The 21,644-nt window shown below is 39.3% G+C and overlaps 1 protein-coding gene across 12 annotated transcripts in view; it reads right to left on the reverse strand.

Annotated features, from left to right (window-relative positions):
- The window catches only part of MTMR3 (myotubularin related protein 3), a 112,718-nt gene that overhangs the window by 11,327 nt on the left and 79,747 nt on the right, over positions 1-21,644 (reverse strand). For all 12 annotated transcript variants that reach the window (XM_072953244.1, XM_072953243.1, XM_072953242.1 and 9 more), the window contains 8 exons: positions 21,395-21,561; positions 15,094-15,190; positions 12,529-12,642; positions 7,373-7,578; positions 6,712-6,843; positions 5,641-5,752; positions 2,558-2,753; positions 1,623-1,808 (listed from right to left, as the gene is read on the reverse strand). In XM_072953244.1, coding sequence (XP_072809345.1) covers positions 1,623-1,808; positions 2,558-2,753; positions 5,641-5,752; positions 6,712-6,843; positions 7,373-7,578; positions 12,529-12,642; positions 15,094-15,190; positions 21,395-21,561 — 1,210 coding nt within the window. The remainder of the gene's footprint in view (positions 1-1,622; positions 1,809-2,557; positions 2,754-5,640; positions 5,753-6,711; positions 6,844-7,372; positions 7,579-12,528; positions 12,643-15,093; positions 15,191-21,394; positions 21,562-21,644) is intronic.

The following is a 21,644-nucleotide window of genomic DNA, read 5'->3' on the forward strand; positions in this document are numbered from 1 at the left end:
CTACAGAATCTACTAACAGAGTGAATGTGAAATATGAAAGGAAGGAGAGCTGAGGATGACATAAAAGTTTTTGCCCTAAATAAATCGAATGACTGAGCTGCCATTTGGTGAGATGGAAGACGTCTGGAAGATCAGGTTTGAGGGGGAGGGATGTGGAAATCAAGAACTAGGTTTTGAACAAGTTAAGACAAATACCATTAAGACATTCAAGGGGAGACACTTGAGTAGTTACTAATGGATATGAGAGTCTGGGGTTGAGTGGAGAGGTCTGAGCTGAAGCTGTATACAGATAACAGTCAACGGACTAGATGAAACCCTAGAGAAGGAGGGTAGATAGAGGAGCAGCCTGCAGGCTGAGCTCTGGGGAGGAACATTCAGAACTGGGGAGGTAAGGAGGGAGCAGCCAAGGAGACAGAAAAAGACTAACTGGTGAGGTAGAGGGGAACTAAGAGTACGTGCTGGAAGTCAACTGAAGAAAGTGTTTCAAGAAAAGAATGATTAAATCGTGCCAAATATTAATGATGGATCAAAGAAGTGAAAACAGTCAAAAGGTACAAACTTCTAGTTATAAAATACATAAGTCAGGGGGATTCAATGCATAGCATGGTGACTACAGGTTAGTAATACTGTACTGTATCTTATAAAGTTGCCAAGAGAGTACGTCTTAAAAGTTCTCATCACAAGAAAAAAACTTTGTAACTATGTATGGTAACAGATGTTAACTAGGTTTTGTGGTTATCTTTTAGCAATTGAGACAAACCTTGTGTATAAATCACATTGTGATTTATATTTATATCAATGTGTTGTATGCCTGAAATAAAATGTTATATATCAATTATACTGCAATTTTAAAAATAGATGATTGAGAACTGATTGGTGGATTAGCAACATGAAAGTCACTGGTGACCTTAACTAGAGCAGCTCTGGTAAAGTGGTGGGTTAAAAGAGAATGGGAGGGAAGAATTTGAGACAGTAAATGGAGAAGACTTGAAGAGCTCTGCTGTGAAGAAATGAGATGCAAGAAATGAGTTAATACCTGGAGGGGGATGCAGGACCCAGAAAGGGCTTTGATGAAACAGGAGGCACTACACCACGCTTGTATGCCGATGGCAGTTATCTGGTAAAGAAGGAAACTCACTAATACAGAAAGCAGGGAAGAGAAATGCTGGAGCCATGAAGCTGAGCAGAGGAGAAGGGGGTAGAAGCTGGTGCACAAGTGGAGGCCCTCGATGGGCTGGAAGAGGGAAGGATAGTGCATCCTCCTTTAAAGGAGAGGGAGCGGAGAGCATGAAACAAACACAGAGTTTGGTAGATGGACTGGAGGAAGCAGATGACAGTGTATTGTTTCTATTTCTAACCACTATTTTGTGCTTCTATCATCCATTTTAAAAGTTTAAGTTTAAAATAGCTCTTAGACTTTATGCAAACTTAGTATACCTGGATTCACTAAATACCTGTTTATTGCTCTTGTTTTTTTGATTTAAAAAAATGGAAACTTGCCCCCTCAATTAAATTCCAGAAAGAATGTAGTTTGATGTGAAAACTGGCCCACTAACATTTGCACTGATACCCCTATGAATTTAGAAGGTCCCCAAAACAAAGAATCACAAGACCAAACTCACAAGGAATGCTTCATTGAACTCAAAAGAGCAAGGAAATTGCCTCTGAAGCTGATGAACACAGTCAAGCCACTGCAGAAACACTGGGCAACGCTCGTTCAGATCATCCGAGTTCTCCCCATGACCACATCGGTCAGCAAACTTGTGGCCAAAATCCAGCCACTCCATCTCCACGAGGACCTGGAAACCCTGCAGGGAAGCACCCAGGAGAGATGGTTTGTGTTGGTCTATCCAAACTATAACTGTCCTAAACCTGATGTCACCACAGTGATCCCTTTTAACAGCCTTCCACTAAGCCCATCAGAAGCCCCTAACCCAGCCGCATGGCCAAAGGCTCCACCCATGATGGGAGACGTGCTTAGGGGAATTTCCCAATGCCCTCAACTCCATTCCATAATCAAAAATCTAAGCATCTATTTACCTGAGCCTCTGTTGAGACTATTTATATCTTTAGCCTTTCATTGACTATAAAAAGTCACAATTTTTCCTCGTTTCTTTTTTATTTTTTAATTTCTGTCTTTAGTGTTAGACTTTAAGTCATGTTTGTAAAATCTTTCCCCAATCCAGATTTACATCTGTTTTAGGGTACCTTATGGTTTTTCTTCTATCTTTAACCCAATAGGTGGTTATTTCAGAATAAGTGGTGATACTGAGACCAATTACCATAATAAGCATATATATAATCAAGATCTTTCTGTAGAAGCCCCACTTTCCTGGGGGAGCCAAAACTTTTCCAAGTAGATAGACTGCAAAGGAAAACATGTTTGTATTCTCAGTACCTTCTTATCCACTCTTACCAATGTTAAGAGGCATTAAGAACTGTGGTAGGTACCACCACAATTGGACCTAACCACCTCAACCCAAACTGATCCTAAAACCCTCCAAGGCTTCCTCCACTCCTCCTAAAGTACCAAATCCAACTCTTTGGATTCACCTACCTCTATAGTTCGGTAATAAGGGTCCAGCAAGAGCTTAGCCAATGCCACAATCTGGGGGGTGCGGTCCCAGCCATCTGAACAGTGCACTAGCACCGGTCGCTGATCACGATCCACAGCATGCACGACCAAAAGTGCCGACTTCAAAAGCACAGAGAGGTGATGGAGCCATTTTGTGCTTTCGAGAGCTGAGAGCCAACTACAAAAATAAAACAGAAGGGGATAAGGAAATGCTGGTTTTTATAATATACTGGGTCGTTCCCTAAGACTTTGCCCTCCAAATAAAACACTGCCAAAACAGAAAATCTGTCTTTATAAAGCAAGTACAAGGATGAGACCCAAGCCCTACTATGCAAGAGGAGAGCCTTAGAGATAGGACATTAATGGGGCTTTTTGTTCCAAAAATTTTATAGCTAATTTCCCAGAAAAAATTAATATTTAATATTTTTCAGTCCACAATAGGTGTATCTACCCAGTTTAAGAAAAGTAGTTCTTTCTGGAATCTTCTGAAAAAAATGCAGCCATTTCTGAGATGGAAAAAGAAGGTATTTATATTTAATGATCAGCAACTCTGACCAACAATTTCCCCAAAAAAAAAAAAGGTAAAGAAAACTCTAAATACATCTTTAACAAGATAAAAGCTGGATGCCAGAACCAAAAACAGTGCAAGCTACATCACCTACGACCCACACCCCAACAACTACCTCTCCTCAAGTCTTGAATGTCTATGGATTAAAACTAGATGGGCCCAAACTAATGATTTAGACTCACACAAATTAGTACACCAATGGCTACACAGTATTACTGGGCTTAATGAAGACTGGATTCAGCAGGGATCTAGAAGAACCTTTTTCAAAAGGCCTTTGGGAAGTATCAGAGCCCAAGAACTGCCCCTGGGAGTCATCCACAATTTGATCACAGCTAGTCGTTTTAACTGTGCTGACATTTTGTTTCTTGTGCCCTGTCACGAATTCTACTCCCCATTCCCACGAAAAGCTCCAATTTCTCCAAAATGCAATCAGATTTGTAGTTAAGACCGTCTAGCCCTTGAAACACCGAGTTAGAGAAGGGAATAAATACTTCTGTCAGGGAACTCCTGAGAAGGCTTTTGCTAAGACTAGGCTATAAAGGCCTATTAAACCTCAGGGAATGAGCATGAATTTTTGGAATAGTCCAAAGAGGGGGTCTTTCCAGGCAAACAGATAACAGAATGTAGTACATAAGCATGGGCTTCACATGGATTACCTTGTTCTACCAACCAGACTCATTCCTCAGAGGGTACAGTGCCTAACCTAAACTGAAGGTTCCTACTGTTTAAATCATGGATAAAATTCTATAGCAAGACTTTCTATTTCCTACTAGATACCTCAGAAAATTTTTTTGCTGGTGGATCAATTGTTTACTCACTCCTCACGCAGTCTTTGAAAACACTAAAAGATAAGGCTTAGTAGAACAAGTACTAAATTATCTCCTGGCCCCCGGAGAAACAGTAAATGAGAACCTGTGTAAATAAGGTCCTCTTCAGCCTGACTGAACCATGCTTACATACCAGTCGTTGTCCATGCTGAACACAGAAGATGCACTCCAAAATCTGCCAGTGGAGATCTGCTGAGACTCCACACTGTTTTGTCCTATTCTCAAAAGCTAGGGTAGAAGTTTACCAACCCCAGCCCTCCACAGTCACAAACAAGTGTCCGGAGGCTTGCTTATAGCTTGATCCCGGCCCTGCCATAGTTTCTCTGTATCCACAAGGGAAGCTTCAGTAATGCATTATGATTTGCTGCCAAATACAGACAAAGTATTTCCGTCTTCCTTTACAACCTCCCTCTCCTCCCCAACACTCTTTTGGACCAGGCAAAAGCTAATTACATCTTTTTAAACTTAGAGTTTAAAGAACAGCTTTTTAAGAAAGCATTTTAATTTATGGAAGGTATTACAGATCAGGTAGTGTTGACTCTATTCCTTTTATTTTACAGACAGGAAAAAGAGATATCGACAGGAATTAAGCCAGCTGGCCAAAGTCACACAATTAGTGGCAGATCTCCTGAATCCTCAGCCAGGATCTTCCTATGGCCTACCTTTAGGAAAGAGAATGCTATAATCTGGGTTCTGAAAATGTGCAGCAGATGCAAGCTGATAATACCCAAAGCAGGGCAGCAAGCTCATTTCTTCCATCAGGCTTTTCCCCAAGGACAACTGCTTTACCCTCTGGGCTAATTGCAACTATGATGAATTTAATCGTTTGCTACCAGGAGATAGTACAAGAGGTTCAGGCAGCCATTTGATTTAATAAATCACATAAAGAATGCTGAGAATTGATGCAATCATGAAATCTACTGAACCAGAACCCAGGGAAGCAGCTATGGGCTCCAGCACAAACACCAGAGAAGAGAAAATTCTATCTTTTCTGGCACCATTTCTGGCTTCCTGAAATACTATAACAGGGGCTTTTAAATATTTATCTGTCCATATTTGTTTTATAGAGCATTCCTCCTAATTTACCATGTATTCAAACAGTTCCCTTGAGGGAAGAGGTGTTATTCCATCTTCCTCCCAGCAAATGCCAGCCATTCATCTTTAATAAGCAATAAAAATCACGGCAATGTTTTTACTAAGAGGGTAGTTTAGAAATCAGAAGTAAATGTAAAAGGAACTGACCTAATGGCAAGTTTAAAGAAAATTTAACCCTTTTCAGAACATGATGAATAAAATTTCACTCTTCTTGGTAAAACATTCCATTTCACAGCAGGTTAAGTGTCACTACAGGATGTCAGAAACCAAAGAATTAAATTACTCTGGGTCAAAAATATGTAGAGGAGAAGAAAGAAATCCCAGGAAAAATAAGAAGGCAATGCTTTGGTTCTGAGGGCTGAGGTTATCCTTTGCTGCACATCTTTAAACCTTTCAAAGAGCTAGATTCTCCTCCCAGCTCCTCCTCTGTCCTGCAAGCTCCTAACACAGCAAGGAGAATACCCCGAGTCTGAAAGTAAAATTGAAGTTTACCAATAAATAGCAGGAAAGACCCCTTCAAACTCATTTAAAAAAAAAACAGCAATGCAAAATTAAAGTCAAGGCCAAGGTCTTACTTTCCCGGATCCGGCATCTGTGTGCATAGCAATCGCAGAGACTGAAAACTCCTCCGAATTGAATGAATATTTGCCATCCCCATAAACACAACTTCACAGTTTGGGTAATACTCTGGAGAGAACAGCAATAAAGAGAATACAAATATGTTGAATTTAAAGCTCACATGGCCAAATCTAAAAGAAGCAAACTGGCTACTGCAGTTGCTAATGAAACTCCGATGTTTTGATGCCTATTAGCCCAGTCCTTCATTAATGAGAGGAAAACAGTGCTTGACTTTCAGCTGTCAAAAAGGAAGGTTAGATTTGTGAAGATACTGGCATAAATTAGAAGCTTTTATACAAGATCCATATACTTCCATCTCACCCCAGGTTTACTTCTTGGGCCTCTCCTAACTTGCATCTCTGGAATCTCTTTGAGAAGAACCTTGGAGAACAATGCCGCTTCATGCATTCAGATTTCTTGGTACAACTGCTTTTAATTCCCAGCTTAGAGCACATCTGGATAAGGAGCTCAGTGCCTCTACCTGCTCCATCAGCGCACAACTGGCACCAAAGAGGTCCCTCCTTGGAGAAAGCCAGCGTTCAAACAGTAGGGGTGTTACAGGTCAGGACAGAGGCACTGTGCTAGAGTTTTGTGTTTAGTGCTTCAATTTCCACCCCAGGTTTTCTAAGTAGAAGCCATGTAAGGAGTTTTCTGTGAGGCCAGGGATGAGCACAGCCATTGTCAAAGGCAACAAAAAGCTTTTAGAAGGCTTAGAAAAGCGAGACGCTAAAGAAGCAGCTTCCAAACATGAACAGATTTTATTATGGGAGAGGACTTAATTTCCTCATTACTTAAAGGTTGGCACAGGGAAAGAAGATTATTTCATTTCACTGGTTTCACTGCACCTCCTCTTCCATTTTTCTCTTGAGAAAAGCATAGTGTCCAGATTCCAAAGAGCTCTGGCTCTCTCAGGACAGGCTGAGGAGCATGGCTTCCCATTCATTTCAAATTGAGAACTTAGACACCATTGGGCATGGGCTGGACTCACAAGGACAGAGGGTCAGGGGACAAAGCACTGTGCCCCTCACCTGGGCATTCGCAGCCTCCTCCTTTGGCTCGGTTCGCTACAGCTGCTGCATAGGAGCGTGCATCCAGGATCAAAAGCTTCTGTGGCTGGATGGCTAAACTCTCTGCTCCTGAAGCATTGGACAGAGAAGAGTCTAGGGACATGAGAAGGAGAAAGGAAAATTTTAATGAACCTGTCTCTCTCAGAACTGTTGCAAAATAAGAACCATAGGCACTTATTAAAGTCCCCCCAAAACTCAATTAAGTGAAATCCATGTAACCAGAACTACTTTAATACATAAGACTTCTCCCTTTAGTTTGTCTTCTGTTTTGTCTACCACCTCCTATACCTCATTTCTATATTGCAGAACGTACAATGACTACATCATCCTGGTGTCTTCCCCCGTGTTCTGCAGACACTGCTGCAGGCTCCCTATCACATACATGCGTCATCATTGTCATGATGGCAAGAAAGACGAACACTCTAGTCCTCTTCAACCAAGTCTGAAACATAGGGTTTTCTGGTTCTTTGCCAAGACCCATGACTCCTCAAACAATCCCATCAATTGAAGTTTCACGCTCTTCTATGAAACAAATCTGGTATCTTCTAAGGAAAAGGCCATTTCAAGAGAAGATTCTCAGATGCTATAAAACCTGTTGCCAGGGGTCCAGGGAGCACCTTACCAAACTCCACATCAGAAAGGTCTCCCGCGTTGGCAAAGTCTCGAGGACTGTTCCTAGCTGACAGCTTGTTGCCACTTGATCGGGAGTCAGAGGCACAAGCTTTGGCTATTGACTGCACCAGGTGCTCATCATCAGCATTTCGCCAGCCCCACCAGCTGACCTCTGGCTGTCCACAGCGGGCAATGACAGCTCCATTGCTCTGGTGCCTGTGCAGGGAACAAGGCAACAACTGTACCGATCTCAGTGACCCCATTCAGATGCTCTGTGCTCATACAAAACGTGAGATAGTAGATTTTAAAGGCATTAATAAACAGCTTGACTAAAGGTTAGCTTCATGTCCTCTCAGGACAGAAATCTCACATAGCAACAAAAATAAATAACCAAACCCATCCGGACCTTTCTTGATTATCATACAATTTTAGAGACCTTTGGAGAATAACCAACAAAATGATAAATGTGTATTCTTAGAGAAAACAAATTAGTATCCGTCAAGAAAATATTTGAATCTTTAGATTTATTTTTGGAGAATCGGGTAAAAAATAAGTTACAAATACCACACTAACTCTTCAACTTAATAATGAAGCATTAATCTCTCCTCTTTAATACCACACCTAAATATCCTAACATAATAGGTGCTAAAACAGAAACATTTGTTTCCTCACTGACTTATGAGGGCCCACTGTAACAACTGTGCCCTTATGGCTGGCTTGAGGATTCTTTTCAAAACAAAATCTCACCTTTGAGACTAAAATACCACAGTAGACTGCTTTACAAAATCTGGGACTTCACGAGTCACAACTGCTCTTACTATAGGCACAGACAGCTCAATGAACCAGCTACCCTTCCTTTAGCTCTCAGAAGGATATGAACAGCATAAACCTCAGTGAGCTACTCTGATAGATCCCTTTCTAAGAAATAAGACCAGAAATCATACTGATAGTCTACCTTAAGATGCTATTAATACCCAGGCTTTTAATTAGGAATTTTAGTTAGGCAATTATTACAATTAAAAATTATAAAGGTAATACTATTTGGCAATAAAAAGGGATAAAGTTCTAATACATGTTATAACATATATGAACCTTGAATATGTTATGCTAACCTTGAGGATGTTATGCTACTAAGTGAAAGAAGTCAGTCACAAAAGACCACATATTATATGATTCCACTTATATAAAGTGTCGAGAATAGGCAAAGCTATAGAGAAAGAGTGTAGATTTACTGGTAACCCAGAGCTAGGGAGCTTGGGGAGAGAATGGGGAGTGACTACTAATGGTTCTGGCGTTTCCTTTGGGGTGGGTGAAAATGTACTAATATTGATTGTAGTGATGGTTGCACAAGTCTGAATATACTTTTAAAAAATCACTAAGCTATACACATTAAAAGGGTGAATTGTATGTGACATCTCAATAAAGCTGTTTTTTAAAGTTATAAAAAGTAATCAGTTCACTAAAAAATAAATTAGAATGAAAAGCTAGTAAGCAAAAAAATTTAATGTCCACCAATTCTGTATCGTATAGAGAACTGTCAATGTCTTAACTCCCATTGAAATTGTTTCTAAACACATATATATACATATATAACACACATGTAGGGTACAGATGGATTTAAATAAAACATATTATTGACAGCACTATATACAACAGCCAAGACATGGAAACAATCTAAAAGTCTATCAACAGATGACTGAAAGAAGAAGTTGTGGTTATATTTATACAATGGAATACTACTCAACTATAAAAAATAAAATAATATCATCTGCAACAACATGGATTGACCTGGAGATCGTCATTCTAAGGGAAGTAAGCCAGAAAGAGAAAGATACCATATGATATCACTTATATGTGGAATCTTAAAAAAAAATTAGACAAATGAACTTATTTACAAAACAGAAACAGACTCACAAAAATAGAAAAACTTATGGTTATCGGGGGGAAGTACGGATAAATTGGGAGTTCGAGATTTGCAGATACTAACTACTACTATATATAAAATAGATAAACAAGTTTATACTGTATAGTACAGGTAACTATATTCAATATCTAGACTTCAATTAAAAAAATACTATTGAATCTATTTGTCCTCTTCAAGGAATAATGTGAGAAAGATTTTGTTTTTTAATTTTTCCCCTATTTTAAAAAAAAATTACAGTTGATTTACAGTGCTGTATTAATTTATGATGTATAGCATAGTGACTGAGTTATACATATATATATAAACATTATTTTTCATTACAGGTTACTACAAGCCTTTGAATACAGTTCCCTGTGATATATATTAGGACCCTGTTGTTTATCTATTCTGTACATAGTAGTTTGTAGCTGTTAATCCCAAACTCCCAATTTATCCCTACCCAACTCCACCCCCGTAACCGTAAGTTTGTTTTCTCTGTGAGTCTGTTTTGTAAATCAGTTCGTTTGTGTCATTTTTTAAAGATTCCACATATTAGTGATTAAAGACTTTGGTTTTTAATCCTTAAACTCAAAAGCAATAAATCTGGCAATAAGCAAATTCCACCGGAGCCACAAGTTTGCTTCTAGTTTTTAAATCCTCCCTCATTGGAAGAGACAAGTATTGGAGTAATGTAAAGTATCTCTGTATTGCCAACACACTCCTACCATTGGGTCACCTGCTGAATGGAGCCAAACTGTAAATAAAACCTATATAATAAGTGCTGAGTAACCAATGAGCTGACCGATAGCAAATCTTTACAGAATAGGCTAGCAGGGCCTTTTCAGCCCATTCTTTTCTGAAATCTTTCCCAGAAGTGCTTGAGCAGAACAGCAGATAGTAGCTGTCAGCCTGGGTCTTTGGTTTTAAGGGCCATGGTATTGTAATAGATTGCAACTGAACTGCTGCAGTGAGCAGTTAAGTTTTCTGCAGTCTTCAAAAATGCTTCAGACTGCATGAAAGAGAATGAGAACACCACAGCTAAAAATCACTGAAGAACATTCCCATCATTTTACAAACAGAACCAGGAAAAATAAAAATTAAGATGTCTAATGGATATCTACTAAACATAGTGTTTCAGTTTTATATAGAAAGATATAAATGTTTAAACTATCCCTAAGTTAGTATTAGGCAAGCTCCCTAAATGACTAGAAGTTTCTAATAATCACTCAATGCACAAAGAGGGAAACTAAATTGTACCAGAGATGGGCACCCTTCGCACCATCTTGCTGTGTTAAAGCAATCTCTGTATTCAATAATAAATGCAATTAAGCACTCCCTCATCACCATAGGAGAAAGCACTAATCAGGTGTTGTGCTGTCAAGTAACTGCTGCTAGCAACCTAGCAATCATTACTGCAATCTATAGACAACCAAATTCAGTAAACATACATTCATTTACTGAAACATAGGTTCAGAAGCATCCTGCCACCTGGGTTGAGAGCAAAGCAGAGGGTAGTAGAGTATCCCAAAGCATTCTTCAACACACCACTTACAAAGCTCCCAAATAATGTAACAATCTAGTTTAGAGCTCAGAGACCCAAGATACATGTTCTGAAAACAGAGATAAATTCCTAGAAGCCTGTGAACCACATAAAAACTCTGACTTGTAATCTTTTGAGAGCAGATTTTCTGAGAAACTGCAAATAACATTTTTCACATATATATGCTATGATCTCTAGAAAGGGTTGGAAAAAACCCTATGGCTCATGCCCTCTAGAATAAATTTTTGAAAGGAAAAAAAGCTTCCCATGTTTATTCTAAGAAGTTTTTCTTCAACTTGCACTTTCAGGCCTCTCTACCAAGAGGGAATTCACCGAATGTCCCTTACTCTGAGAATGAAAGTCCTTTTCCCTTATCCTCAGAGTCAGCAAACCCCACAAATACCAGGGCTGCTGATCTAACACAGCTGTTGGCCACAGAGCAGCAGCTGGCTGCTTTCCCTCTGTGAGCTGGGCCAATCGCTAATGAGACTCATAAGTCCTTTCAAGCTTTCACAGCTCTCTAATTCCTGTGTCATCCTTACCACTTGAATGATAGGTAAATTTGGTGACCTACTTTTCTAGGGGTGTCTGAAAACAAGAGTCATGAAAATTGAGATTGAAAACTTAATGGCTTCCACTGGGCCAGAAGAAACCTAACATATTTTTCCATGTCTCTCTATTCAGAGTGGCCTTCAGAATCTGCCTTCAGTGAACTAAATGAACAGCTGGTTACCTTAGTGGGAATTCCACAAGGAGATAAATCCCTTCTTGCTACCCTCAGTATTTCAATGGAGTGCCTCTTGGCATGAAAGAGTTCCTAACTAAGCCTCACTGGTTTGGCCCAAATTCAAGAAGAGTCCATAAAGTCTGCAACCTGGGAAAATGAAATGGAGAATGTGAATATTATAAGAATATCTGAAACAGTTCCAAAATAAGAGGAAATGACTTCTTAAAAATTTAACATGATTCTGTGAGAACTGAGCTAACTAGTCACTGAATCACAAAAGCAGCCCTCAGGAATACAGCCTACTCCAATTATTGCTTAGAAAAGCCCAGTCCTTACAGATTCATTCTGATGTCACAGCATACCTGCAACGTAAGAATATCATTCCCATTTTACTAATTGGAAACAGGCTGAGGTCAGGTGGGGAACTTACTCAAGGTGCCACAGCAAGGAGTGTCAGAAGACTTGAATTTCAAAACCTGTGCTCATCACCATGCCACCGTCCCCTTCTAAAACTCGCCTCCCTTTGATCTCTCAGATCAGCTAAGCCCTAGCCTTCTCTAAATGCCTCCTCTCAAAGCAGAGTGCTTCCATGTGTCACAGTTTTGACCACAAAGACAATCACAATGACTCAAAATCTACACTCCCAATTCTTACTTTCTAGGACTCATCTCTCTCAAAAGGCCAACATCTGAAGCTAAACGAAAGTGAGCACATTATCTTCCCACAGAATGTCAGAAGGATCTTAAAATAGCAAGACCAGCCACTTTTCTATTAAAATTTTTTCAGTGTCAACTGAACCATCAGCTAGTGTTCCAGATGCAGTAAGTACTGGTGTATGACTGAAGAGCAGCTTTAGCAATAAGGAAGTACAGAATAGCCTGGAAAGTTCCCTAAACTCATCCCCTCCCCCCACCAGGTTAGCAGCAACAGAAGCAGCAAACCACATGCAGGGGGTAGTCGCCCCAGAGCAAGCTGGGCCCGGCCAGGCTTACTTACCTGTAGACGACAGCAGGGATGCGCTTCCAGGACCTGAAGCTTGCTACACTCTCTAGTTCTTTGTCAGTGATCCAGGCAGGCACTATTAGCTCCTGTGGATAGCTACCACACAGCCTAATGGGGAAGGTGAGAAAGAAGGAGGGGGGAAGAAGACAGAGGGAGGAGAAAAGAGGGAGAGACACTAGTGAGCCAGCATAAGGATGTGGATCAAGCTACCCCAGAGCCAGTTAAAAGGCAATGAGGAACGTGACTTCAGTCTTGGCCTACTCAGTAGAACAGGCTGCCTAAATTGTTTACTTATGTATATGCTAAGTGATACTATCTTGGATTATTCCACTTGATGCTGTCTTTTGGGAATCTAGCAATCTTAACTTCAACGAAAAAGGGGGGTTAAGAGGCAGTCGCTCCATTGTTAACTGTTGTATCCAATATATGGGTCATCTCTAACTGCACAAGTGCCCAGTCCAACTGCAGAGATGAAAAGTCTGTGTTCCCTCTACCAGACCTTCGTCTTTTCAGGGAAACGTGTGAAGGACAAGAGCCCACAATTTCAAGTTTCCAGAGACCTCAGACTAACATAACAGGATGTCCTAATTATAGGTAACAGGTGCAGCCATGGGTAGGTAGAACCAGCGCTACAGGTCAGCCCCACCTGCACACATTCTCACAGCTTCATTAAGCCAAGTTAGTAATATTGTTAATCATAATTTCTATAAAACATACTTCAGAACAAACTACACTGAGGGGAAAAAAAGCTGTTTTCATTGGGGAAAATACTAGTAAGTGCATACTAGTTAAGCTGGTGCCCAAGAAGCAGTATATCTGATAGGTTTTTTACTTACAAGACAGTGTCTCTCTGGGTAACCCAATATTCCTTCTCAACAATCAAAGCAATTAAGGCCTTTAATCCAAATCCTAAAATACACAAATAACTCCTCCTGCTCCTCCCCCTTCTCCTCCATGACCATCACCCCTATCCTGCCCTAGTGTATTTTACACATTAGGGGAAGAGGCAGAAAAAAACAAAGTGACTTAGGAATTGGGGGTTTTAATCATTCTGCACTGAGTATCTCTCTTGTTCTCAATTTCCAAAAAATTAAGTACCAGGGATTTAAAAGCCACTGAACCAGGAGAATAGTCATGACCAAGAGTAGATCTATAAAATTCCTAATATCTGTCCACAAACTCCTAAAAATAACCTGGTACACAGTGATCATAAGTTAACACTATGAGTCTTGTTCCTTTTACCTTGTTTTAAACCTAAGAGTAAATTTAGTTCCTGTTCTTCCTTTGTAGTAGAAAGAACTTTTCAATGTCCTAAAGACTGGTTTTTGAAGTGGAAATAGTACATTCAAAGAAGTTAACTTTTAAAATCCCTATTAAATAGGGATTTTGAAAACAATAGCTTTTGAACTCCAATCTTTTTTTTAACTCTAAACTTCCCCCCCAACAAGTTTACTTAATTCAGTTTTTCAAAATTTCACCCAATATTCTGATCACTATATTTATTCACTGTCCTATAAACACTACACTACCTAGTAGCCAGCTCTTCAGTAATAGCTGCTCATTTGTAGATAAGCAGTTTCCAGTATAGGAAATGTGGGTTACACATGAACAAAGCCTGTGGCAGCCTCAGACTCCCTGAGGCGTCCCCTCCACTCTTCACCTTCCATTCTTTGCTTTGACTTGTCACTGAGAACAGGCAAAGAAGGTATGACAGGTCTGTGACTCCTGATTCTTCACACCACTTCAGGTTCTTAACTCCTTGGCCAAGGTCCATATTAAGAGCTGTGTGTAGTAATCAGCTGTAGTTCTACCAATGAAAAATGAAAAGCTCTGATGCCTACCCACAAATAGCCCAGGAAAACAGTTATAATTTGAGGCAGCTCAAAAGGACAACAGAGTGATTAATGCCTCCAATTGCCGCAGGGAAACGTAAGAGAAGGATGTATTAACTTAAAAATTCTGGACAATTTTGTTTTATAGAAACCTGGATCACCAAAATCACAGTACTTCGCTGCCCTCACCAAAGTTCTTAAACCTTTTAAGAGAACAGGTAGCGGGAAATATTTTTAATAATGGTTACATATTTAATGGTTCAATGATCACAGCTGTGAAGTTCATTTTCAATCAACAAATCAAAGAATAGTAATACGTATGCTTACTTCATAGAATCTAGAGTAAAATTAGAGTAAAAACCAGTTCATAAGTGTTTTATTACTGATCCCATCTCTAATGTGATGTCGAACGATGATGAGAATAGAAACTGCCTGCTTGCAGCTAAGCACAGTATCATCTGACAAGCCCATGCCAGGAAGAATGGAGGCCTGGAGGGGATAGAAAGGAAGGTTCCTGGATCCCATTAAGTAAGGATCTCTTTCCACTCCAGTAATAGCAATGGGAATAGAAGGCTCAGAAAGTTCTGAAGATCATGCATTTAGATTTAATAAATAAAACCCCATTTGAAAGAAAAAGTAAGTTCAAGTGTTCTGCTGCATGAGAATTGGGGTTTCTGCAAAGGCAGTGGCCATGAAACATAGTCCACAGGGACCTAATACAACTCACTTGTACTTCTCATTGATGTTGGAAATCCTCCAGGCATTGTTCATATCAAAACCCATCCGCTCCACTTCATTTTTAAACCTTGACGTTACGTGCTCCCCTAGAGACCAAAGACAGGTAGCAGAAAGGAAGAAATAAATATGATTTTGCAAAACAGGTGGAATAAAAGCAGAGCTACCCTGCTCAGTTATTTTTTTAAAAGGGCAGGTATTGTATAAATAATATTTAGTTTTAAAATTCCCTTCCAGGATAAGACTATAAAAAGAAATGAGAAAATTAATTTTGATCAAGAATTACATTACCTCATCTAATCACTACTATCAACTCTGAGGGTAGGATCCCTGAGCTCATTTTACAGAGGACAAAACTGAGACTGAGGAGGTTATTACGGTGGGTCTGATTCCGAAACCCATATTCTTGTCACTATACAGGTGACTTTCCTATTTCCACACTCAGAATGGTGGTATATGTAAGAAATAAAACAGTAATGGTGAATAGTAATACAGATCTACAACTCATCAGAAACCCTTTGCGTCAGATTTTGGAACTTGAATTTCCTGGTGCATCTATTATAATACTAGGTTAATGCTCTCAACAGCATTAACCAAACATTAACATTTCTATAGTGAAATGCATGGATAATTCACACTAAATGGGATAAGTAAGGCAACAAACAGCTTCATGTCAGCTCAGATCAGGTCAAGCCACCCAAAAAAAATAAGAAAATTCTTTTGATTTTACAGATTACAGAACTGCAATTAAAACTTGTGGTTGCCAGGGGGGAGGAGGGTGGGAACGGACAGACTGGGAGGTTCGAGATTTGTAGATACTGACAGGTATATATAAAATAGATAAACAAGTTTATACTGTGTAGCACAGGGAAATATATTCAAGGTCTTGTAGTAGCTTATGGTAAAAATATGAAAATGAATATATGTATATTCGTGTATGACTAAAAAATTGTGCTGTACACCAGAAATTGACACAACATTGTAAACTGACTATAATTCAATTTAAAAAAAATCATGGGACTGTAACTGCCAATACCCAGGAATCTCAAGAAACACCACACTATTAAGTGCTGAGCATTTGTAAGAACATCCATCCAAACAAGCATAACCTGCCTACATCTGCCCTAATGATTTTGATTTCTTCTTAAGATAGTGAGCAACAAAGACAGAAATGAACCTAACGTTAAAGGCATTAAATCTGAAATAACTTCCTTCCCTGAAAACAGAGTCCTAGGGCAGTAATTAAACACACACACATACACACACAGCAAAAAAAAACAAAAAAACAAACCATTAAGCAGTACCTCTAACATACAGTGTTATAGGTTGTAAAACAAATGGTGGGGGGGGCTGGGAGAAATTACAATAACAAATAAAAGCACAAAACAGACTGCTGTTGATCAAAGCATAAAGCTTTGCTCTCCTTGGAAGAGGAGCTTCAGAAAAGGAAACAGCAATTACTTGAATTAAGGACAGTTCTATAAAACTACTTCCCATTTAAACTGCTTTCTAGAGTTTAAAACTAGGTATTACACATTTCCTGAAGGAGAGCTATAAAAAGAGGTTCAGAGATATAGGAAGAACTTATCAGCTGAATCTATCCCATTTTGGAAAAGTTTTAAAAGCAATACAGGCTTCCAAATAGGAAAAAGTATCTGAATTGGAGTGCCATCTGCTTACAGATTGCAAGGAACAGTGACCATCAGGAATACTAGACAGAGGATCTTTCAATTATAATCCCAATATTAAAGCTGTGAAACTATGACAACTTCCAAGTTCACTGACTAATGAGATTTTTCCCACCCTGGGATACAGCTCCAAGTCTTTGCAGAAGGTTTTTTAATTAATGGTCATTTACAGTAGTACCTCTATCTTAAACACACAAATACCCTAAATAGGATCCTATAATTTTAAAAAAATCACTGGCCAAAGAACCACCACCACTTTCTCCGCTGCCATCACCGCAACCACCCTCCTCTACTGGTAGTTTACTACAAGAACCACTGCCCAAAAAAGGGCTTAGAACCACTATCCCCACCTTGTAATTCTGAGCTACACACACAGAAATATACACTGAGTAGTGAGCATAGAAAATCTGTTATTTCAAGTTCCTTGAGAACAAGGAGTGAGTTTTAATTATCTCTGTATCCCCTAAAGCAGTGACTTCATAAACTTTGAAGCTGACCATTACAACCCACAATAAGCATGCTTTTTATCACAAGTCAATACAACATGTTTATCTTTTTTTAAGTTTCACAAAACACTCACCCTTACTATGTGTAATACATTGGTATTTTCTATCCTAAATGTTTCATGTCATATTGCATTTCTTAAAACTTTGATTTCATGACCCACTAGTAGATCACAACCTACAGTTTGAAAACCACTGCTTGAAAAAAAATTAGATCTTACACACATGAACAATTCAACTGGCTTTTGCCAAGTTGTTCTAGAAGTTAACTTGGGTTTATTCTCCCAGAAAAGTGAATGCCAAGCACATATATCGCTGGATTTCCCTTAAAAACTGTCCTCTCAGAATTCTCATGTCTCCATTCACTCAACATTAGCTATAATATCTCAATTTAAATATTAGGGCGGTTAAGTTTTTTGTTTGGCTTTATATTTCCATTTCAACCCTTCCTATGTGCCTGTCCCATCCTTAAGTGAAGATCTGTTCCTTGTTAATATTTTGTATTTCTTGAACAACAAGCAGTCCAGCAATTCTTATTTTAATGGGAATAACTTCTTCAAAGCAGTAAGTCCCTCTATTATAACCAGTGTCAACCAGCAGTCTAACCCCCACTCCACCCCCCAAAAAAATCTAGCTCCCTGGGTGATTTTGAGTACTCAAGCCTACAACTATACACAGCTTAAAGGCTTGGGATAGAAGAGCCATGCCCTTGCCCAGGATGCGAGGGAGAATAGTACCAGGGTCAGATTTTCAAATACGGAGAGAAGAATCATTCTTTTCTATGAACAAAGGTCCCAGTACAGTCATCTAGATGTACACCTACTGGACTGCATTCAAACTCAGAAAAGACTGCTGGCAAGAGCTTTTACTTCATACTAAATAGGCAACTGCGTAACAGGAGAAGACCCATAGTCATATGCTGCTTATGGTTAAACAAGATGTGCTTAATGGGCATTTCACAGAAGAGAGGTCAGAGAGGTTGGTCTGATGCTACTAAACTAGCAACTGAATTGTTTAGTCTTCCGTCAGGACTCCAGATTAATGCTCAAGTACACAATGATCACAAAGAAGGCAGCTAAAATGAGGACACTAAGCATATGGGAAAGAAGCTTTAAGCTTCAGTCCATCTTTTTTTAGAGTTTGAAATGGGGCTAAGAGCAGAGTCAAGAGTTTTGCAAAGGTTTTTATGAGCTTCACAGGTGAACTCCAATAGCAACGTGGAGACTTCTTCCAAAGCAGATTAAGACCCAGAGCCGTGGCCACCGTATGGCTGGCTTAACTATGACAAGTTCAATAGTCAAAAACTAAAATTTATACAAATACAAAGTAATGATGTACTTTTCCCACTTCCCTCCTCTCTGACACACTGTATTCTTAACAGGCTAGGCAGAGAAGAATCTATAAAAGGTTTTATTAACTTCTGATAGACTAAACTAACTTCCACCCTTCAGAGCCTATGCTTGTGATCTCATGTGTTGGGGCAGATTATAAAATGGTATGACTTTGAAATACCTCTAGTACTGTCTCAACCTAAAGCTGACTTGTAAGAATGTAGTTGTCTGGCCTGATCGTTACTGATGAGTAATGCTGCAGCCACCATCAACACTCAACAATACTGGTGGAGGCAGAACCACCAGGCTGACTGGCTTTAAAAATGCCACCACAGTATTTTTTAAGAGCAAGTTTCCCCCTGTACTCCACAGTGAAAATATATAAAAGGAAAAAGCGATACCTATATATAAATATACATACTCAAATCAGGTCACTGAAGTACAGTAAGACTGACTGCATGTTAACTGCAACAGGTTAACCTCAGTGTGAAAGTACATGTTGAAAAGAAACAAAATACAACCTTTACTAATAGATAAGTTCCAATCAGTTACAATGGCATCCTCTTGTTTATTTATAATTTCCAAAATGTTTTCACAAGCATGGCATATTTACTGAATTGAACTCCCCAGCATTAACAGATTTGATCTTCAGGATACCCAGATCAGCATGGGCAGGAAGAACAAAAATGTCCCACTTTGAAGAACAAAGGAAACTAAAGTACAGAGGATAAATGGCTTGCCCAACATTATTTTTGAATTAAATGGTAAGGGTTTGATTTCAGGATTTCTAGTTCCTAAATCAGTACTTTACCCCCAAATGCCTCCATCAATGACAAACCCATAAAAAGAGAGAGGAAACTGTGAACATCTGTATGTCCTAGTGGCCAAAGAATATCAGATCTTCAGGAGAAAGGTCTGAAGACCAAAGTCATCTCAGCTAAGGACAAAGCCATTTATCACGGATAGATAAGAGTGAAGTTCTAACCTGGCACATCTTAGGAATATCCTAAGAGGGCTCAAATCTCGAAGACACAACTAAAATTATCAAGGGAATAAGGAATCATCTAAAAAGATGAGGAATTTTCAGGCTGTGGTTCTGAAAGAAACAGGTTAGGAAAAACTAAGACTTGTTAACTAAACATAGGCAACCCAAGACTAGGGAATGCCTCTTGGAGTTAAGAGCCTTAAACAAATCAAAGTTCTTACATAACAATGCAGCAAGATACACTCATTAACTTCATCATCCTAGGAGACGGTAAAGACAAAAAAAAATCTAATGAATAAGATGTAATAATGGTTAAAATTCAGCAAATATACATGTAAGATTTGTGCGTTTCATTGTAGGTAAATGTTTTTTAAAATACTTGAAACATAAAACAAAAAACACAGTGTCATCTCACATAACGAAGGAAAAAGAGATGCAATGGATTAGGGAGTGAAGTGAGACAGTTTAGGCATAATCTCATAATCTTCCAAGGCTGGTGTGGATGACTCTTGGTTCCTCTGGCTGAGCAGGCTTGTGGAAAGCTTGGATTTTTGAGGCTTTCCTTGAGGTTCCACAAGGGCAGGTGCCTCTGTTTTTCATCTCTGTATCCATAGGACCCCACACAGTCAGTTCCCAATAGCTGAGAACTGGGTTCAGGTCCTAGCTCTGTCACTGCCTAGCACTGGGACTTGGCAACAGGCTTTACCTCTGAGTCTCCATTTCTTTGGCTCCCAAAATAGACACCAGCCTATCCTGTTTGTATGACAAGGTCATGAGGGTCAAACAAAAGTACATTCTAAAACATCTTTAAAAATAAGATGTCTGTGCTTGTTATATTTTAATTAAATATATGAACCAAAATCTTCAACCAGTGAATGAGCCAGGAAACAAAAGTATTACAAGCATAGCTAGATTAGCCTTCAATGTTTAAAATGACCCAAGGAAGAATTGTTAAGATTGAAGGTTGAAATAGAGGTTTAAAAGCCCCAACAGTAGACTTTATTAGGAGGAAGCTCACAACTTATCCCTGCTTAAGAATTCAAGAAGTTTTTTCTAAGCTGGACACATGAAAGATTTAGTGCTGGACCAAAATTCTATTTATGGCTGCATAAAATGTATAGAAAACTATATACAGAATAGCAACATGAACGTGGTCAGAGTCAGTTCTGAAAGAGAAAGACAATGAGTGAGACAAAGACTTCATGAGGAGTCAGGAAGCATGGGTTCCAGTACAAGCTCAGCTTCTGTATTTGTCCTGAATAAAGCCACTGGCCTCTCTGGGCCTGTTTCACATCATCTGAGATAAAAGAGGTGACAATAGATAATCTACAACTTGTAAATTCAAAGATAGCAAAAAGCCATTTTGTAATCCATTATTCTGTGGCCTCGCCTCACACCTCTCTGTACCTTTGTTCATGCTACTTGCTCTAAGTGTTCTGTACTTTTCCCCATTCTATAATCAATGAACTCTTATCCAACCTTCAAGGCCTACTCAAAAGTCATTGACAACGTGAAGTCTCTGCAAACAGACAAACACTCATGGTTCACTTCCAGTAGGTTTCCATAACATCCATCAAACAATTCTACAGTTGTTTTAGGCCCAATCAATTGCGATGCCACTGAAAGGCAGGAAACATCTACTGAGCTCAGAAGAATGATGGACATATGCTAGGTGCTTCATAAAAAGTACTCTGATGAAACACATGAATGCTTACTCATTTCATGTTAAGGTATCTCAAGTAGTAATTTGATAAAGTCACCATCTGCACATTTTAGAAAGGCCTACCTGGTCTGCACAGGTCTCCATGTTGCTCTTTTTCACTGGCGTAGACTTCCATGCACCAAGCATGGTATGCAAATGAGAAGAGATCTTCTATTTTAGCAGGTGGTCGGATTGCATTGTTCAGTCTCTTAAGCCACTCTTGACATTGCTCAAAGGTTGAGAACTGACACCTTTGTAAAGCCAAACAAGTACAAATGTAATCAGAAGGCAGTTGACAATGAAAACTAAGGGAAGCCACCATTTCAAGAGTGCT

The sequence above is a fragment of the Vicugna pacos genome, chromosome 32 (assembly GCF_048564905.1).
Source record: "Vicugna pacos chromosome 32, VicPac4, whole genome shotgun sequence".
Classification (NCBI taxonomy): Eukaryota; Metazoa; Chordata; class Mammalia; order Artiodactyla; family Camelidae; genus Vicugna; species Vicugna pacos.